The sequence below is a fragment of the Sinocyclocheilus anshuiensis genome, unplaced genomic scaffold, assembly GCF_001515605.1.
Source record: "Sinocyclocheilus anshuiensis isolate Anshui unplaced genomic scaffold, SAMN03320099.WGS_v1.1 scaffold775, whole genome shotgun sequence".
In the NCBI taxonomy this organism is placed as follows: Eukaryota; Metazoa; Chordata; class Actinopteri; order Cypriniformes; family Cyprinidae; genus Sinocyclocheilus; species Sinocyclocheilus anshuiensis.
Window position 1 is genome coordinate 1,658,455 of NW_015552614.1, and position 5,288 is coordinate 1,663,742.

Sequence of the window (5,288 nt, forward strand, 5' to 3'; positions counted from 1 at the left end):
TGTGTGCAAAATCACGTTTACAGTTTCAGTTTCACCTTCTTTTTTTTACTGTATACATCTAACTTATGTCCAGTACTCCAGGTATGCTGTTAGAGGCTACAAAAAATAGTACTATGGCTGTGCCTTAGTTGCAAATGTGAATGAGAGACTGTACAAAATGCCATTTCACGAACAAGCAGGAATCAGCCTGTCAAACACAATGTATTAAATACCTCAATAAAATATCTCAAAACTGTTTAACGTTTTTGAAAATATGCAATGAGTTGACTATGAATATTTTTATTTGCGTATAGATGTATTTTTGGTCACTTTCATTTATCAGTGGATGATTTTAACGATTTCACTTTTTTTCTTTTAGTTAAGTAGCCTATATTGTAACGGGGCGAACGAGACGAGAGACATGCGGATCCATCTGCAAAGCTTTATTCTTAAACATAGTCAAAACAGGCAAGGGTCGGAAAATGGCAAACAGGTATTTAGAGGGCAAGACAGAAGAGTGATCCAATAAACAGGCGTAGGTCGATCAATGGCGAACATAATCCAAAGGATGAGGCAGGCGAGTAATCCACAGACAGATATTAATCCAAGCGAGGTGCGAACAGAATCCAAACAAGACGAGAGAGAAATCCAAGACAGGCAGGTTATCAGGAACAGACAATCAGGCAAAGCTAGACATTACGAAACAGGACTAGAACTAGGAACTAGACTAAACTCAGACAGGATACTGGCTCTGTAAAGTGCTACAACTAGGAGAGTGATAAACGAAGACAATACTCAGCGATTAGAGAAGGATTTGAGTGGTTGTTATATAGTGTGTGTGTGATTGGCTGCAGGTGAGTCCAATCAGTGCAATGGAGCATGGGAAATGTAGTCCAGGGTGACGTGCAACAGTGTGCGTGGTGTGAGAGTCAATGTAATCAGAAGGCGACCTCTGGTGGCGAGCAGGTGGAAAACCACGGACCGGATTCGTGACATATATAAAGGTCACATTAAAACTGCAATGTTTCCACCACAGCAAACTTTTTTTAAGTTAGTATACTTGTTAAAGAAAAATGAAGGTATATATCACCTGTGAGCAAAAATATTTTAATGGGCATAATTTCCAGCCATTTGGGTGTCATTTACAATTATTATTTAATTGCTTGTGTTTAGGATACATACAATAGTTTCAAAAGCATCAACATCAACAAGGAATGTTCTTTTGTTTTCTTTTTTTTTTTTAAACTGTCTTTTCAGATTGGAAACACAATTTGAGATATAGTGGAAATTTTCAATACAAAGATGACAGAATTCTCCTGTGATGCATATAAACTTGTGAGAGTGTGAAAAGTGTTTTAAGAAAGTTTATTTTCTAAAAGTAGACAGAGGCCAACATGTTCATGAAGTCCCCAAAAGTGCCAAAATGCTCAAAATTACAATACATTACATAATTACAAAAGACACATGTAATTTCTTTGTAGGTCAGCTTTAATGAGAATTAGTTGGATTGTGTTTCCATATATATATATATACAGTGGGTACGGAAAGTATTCAGACCCCCTTAAATTTTTCACTCTTTGTTATATTGCAGTTGAGATATAGTGGAAATTTTCAATACAAAGATGACAGAATTCTCCTGTGATGCATATAAACTTGTGAGAGTGTGAAAAGTGTTTTAAGAAAGTTTATTTTCTAAAAGTAGACAGAGGCCAACATGTTCATGAAGTCCCCAAAAGTGCCAAAATGCTCAAAATTACAATACATTACATAATTACAAAAGACACATGTAATTTCTTTGTAGGTCAGCTTTAATGAGAATTAGTTGGATTGTGTGTCCATATATATATATATATATATATATATATATATATATATATACATTTTCAATAATATAGTCTCAAACGTTTCAAGTTAATTCTCAATTTTATGCATGTGTCTCTTGAAATGTTTAGGTTCAGGTTTTATTCTCCTATTCTCAAAAAAGCTTAAATTAAATGAGTGCCACAGAATGGGGATGTACTCAAGAGTGGACACATCTGCATCTCATCTACTGCATCTCATTTCAATTTACTTGAAGTTTTATAACTGTTTGAAGAACGGTCTGATCTTCATGCTGATAGATTTGAGCGAATACCACGAGCCCTTCCAGTTCATCCACACGATGCCATCATCTGTCCCATGCTTGGCCATGTATTTTGTATAAGCTCCTCCCCAGTAGTATCGCCCATTAGGATTACAAGAGTGGCATCGGTTGTACCACCATCCTCCTCCATCTTCACTTGAACATTGTTTAGAAGGATCTCCAGGTATCCTGTTAAGACAATTGGAGGGAGAAAGAACATATTAGATACTGCGCAGCTTTTCCATGCAGTTTTCAATCTGGACACCATTCGGACAAACTTTTAGGACCATACGCACCGTTTGTCATTATCTCTGTCGTAGGTGCTGAACATCATGCCATTATGAATGGTCATGGTACGGTTCTCTCCAAACAGTTCTTTTGTGCCATCCAAGAATGTATTTTCAGCTGTTCCTGAGTAACGTCCAGCTGCTAGAATGTAGTTGGTAGCTTCGCCCTGCACAGTGAACTGCTCGTATTGAGCATAAACCTTTGAACCGGACCAGTCTTCCATTTCAACCAGAAGCTCAGTGGGACCCATCTTTGTAAGTTGACTAATACGGTCGTTACGCAACTAGTACTCACCTAAAACAGTTCACAAAGTTCATTAGAGAATGAGACGATATGAAGAGTCTGTGAATGTGATCTAGAGATTGAGAACCCTGCTGAAAAGACCAGCTTCTAGAACTTCTATGCTGGTCTAGGCTGGATTATGCTGGTTTGGTTCTGGTGGACTTTTGTAGACATGGTGTTCACCAGTTATTTTGGTAATGCTGGTTGACTGGTTGTGGAAGTTGGCACACCAGCATTCAAAACACAACACATATTGATCTTTTCTGCAGGGTTTAACCACATAATTTTAAGAATTGTAAGTTATTGGCTAGATATTTCAGGTTCATCAGTTAAACTCCCACATGCAGAACCACAACATATCATTTGCCAGCTGTAGCTCACCTGGAGTCTGGCAGTGGCCTTTGCCCACATCAAAAGCAATGTTTCCAAAGCATCTTCGGTAGTCGTCCCAACGCCTGCCAAAATCAACACTGCCGTCCATACGGTTCTGGATGAGCACCCAACCTTTAAAATAGTAGAGAAGTTTATAATGATGGTTGGTAAAACGTGCCTCTACACACATTTTTTGCTCCAAAAGTCCAAAAACATACCTATACAATTCACTGCAGTTTCTGACTGAAATGAACACTACTGGCAGTAAAACACCAATAACTTCTATTCCTTGTCACACAAATTATGATTACGGGGCAGATTATTAATTAACAAAGATTTATTTTTGCACAGTTCCTTGCGTAATACTATGTTATGACCTAAAAAAAAACACTTTTACCATAGCGCATTATTTGTAAACTAGTTTGCATCACATAACCAGCTACATATGGCTTTTCTGACCAAGTAAACTTGCTCAGTAGCTCACCTGGTACAGCACTGCACTTGTGATATGGAGCACTTGGGTATGAGTCTCGTGAAACATGAGTAACGATAAAAGAGCTCAACGACTTGTAGAATCAAGCTAAAATGGAAAGGTTGCTTCAGCAAATGTGCTTTTTAACTTACATTTGTTTTTGAACACATTTTCGGTTAGGTTTAGGTTTGGGTTTAGTGTAGATGCTCCGTTATTTTTCACTGGACATTTCACTTCACGATTTGCCAGATTGACGTTCTTCTGTTTTGGATAAAACTGAATGCACTTATAGTGCCACTCACATTTCAATTTGAAAGTATTGTGAAACATAATATCACTTTGCAGAAATGTCACTACTGGCACGTTTTTCCAATGAGCCTGCATTGGATGTTTCTCATAACTTTCCTCAACATGCCACATGATTTTGAAATCCTGAATTATGTTAGGGTTAAGGGTTTGTTTAAAAGACAAAGTGGACATACCTCCGTTTTTACTCGTCTGATCGCAGAAGACCTTGTAAGGCAAGCTGAGTGGATCAGGCCGTTTGAGGTACATCTGAGATTCCTCTCCTCCTTTGCAAATGACGTCTTCGCACTCTTTGCCAGAAACCACAGGAATCAGGCAGCTGACTTTACAAGGCATTTGGCACTTGGCCCTCTGAGTAGTGATGGCTTTCTCCAAACGCTGAATCTTCTCACGGATCTTTTCTAGCACACCCTGTAGGATTTTAATGTTTTGGGGGAAGGTGACATCCACAGCGTCCTTAATATAAGCATGCTGGGTCTCTAGGCTGTCTGTGTACTGATCAACCAGCAAACCATTGCCTATGAGAGAACACAAACAGTGATTTGGGGGATGTTTAATAATTGAGAATGTCTAATAAAAATGAAAAATGGGTTGACAAAGACAACAAATACTCATTTGGCAGATATTCTTTTATTCTTACTGACTTAATGTATATTTTTGATCAGATTATGTGTTCCCTGAGAATCAAACCCATGTCCACAGCATTATCAGTTGAGCTATAGGAATGCTAATCAAGAATCGTTCTTGTCTGATCACTATAGACTATTACTTGCAGATATAAAAGTTTCTAAGATCTCTTATGAAGTATAGTTACCCTCGCTGACTCTTTGTCTTTGTGCTACTTCTGCGGTCATATCCAAGACGTAGCCATAGATAGAGTTGGTGGACTGGGTCAACTCATCCACAGATCTTTTGAGCTGATCTACAGTTGGCCTCACGTTACGTTCTTGCTTCTGGAGGGTTTTCTTCAACTCACAGCCTGTTGGACACAACACACCCTGAAGAGGAAAAAAAAAAGAGTTTTGTTTTGTGTGTGCAATATTAACTTGAATTAGGGTCATAACCATCATAAACACCAATATTCGGATTAATGGTTGACAGAATGGTATTTCAATAATAGATTATTAATGCTGTACAATTGGTCTCCCCAATAATGAACATTTAGTTATGTCATTGACTTATACATAGAAATATAACAATTAACAGGGTGACTAATGCTTCACAAACTTCTATCAAAGTAGTCTCTGATTTTCATTTTAGTTCTATATTGTTATTAAGGTTATTCCTCTAGACCTCATCTGAACACATACTGCACAAGTAGAATCACATTTGCACTCTGACCATTTTCTCTGACATGTGGTTACATCCACCCGACTCTAGCAGCTCTTCCTTCTCCTGCACAAGTTTTCCCACCGGTGCTGCATATAGTCTTCCACGGTAACGCCCCCCCCCCCCCCCCCCCCCCCC

General features: G+C 38.5%; 1 protein-coding gene across 1 annotated transcript in view; it reads right to left on the reverse strand.

The window, feature by feature from the left end:
- Positions 1-1,916: 1,916 nt before the first annotated feature.
- Positions 1,917-5,288, reverse strand: part of LOC107665922 (fibrinogen beta chain-like) — a 4,021-nt gene continuing 649 nt past the window's right edge. Inside the window, 5 exon segments of the mRNA XM_016456986.1 lie at positions 1,917-2,290; positions 2,398-2,683; positions 3,053-3,175; positions 3,998-4,339; positions 4,636-4,819. Of these exon segments, the coding sequence (XP_016312472.1) occupies positions 2,059-2,290; positions 2,398-2,683; positions 3,053-3,175; positions 3,998-4,339; positions 4,636-4,675 (1,023 nt within the window). The 5' untranslated portion in view covers positions 4,676-4,819 and the 3' untranslated portion in view covers positions 1,917-2,058.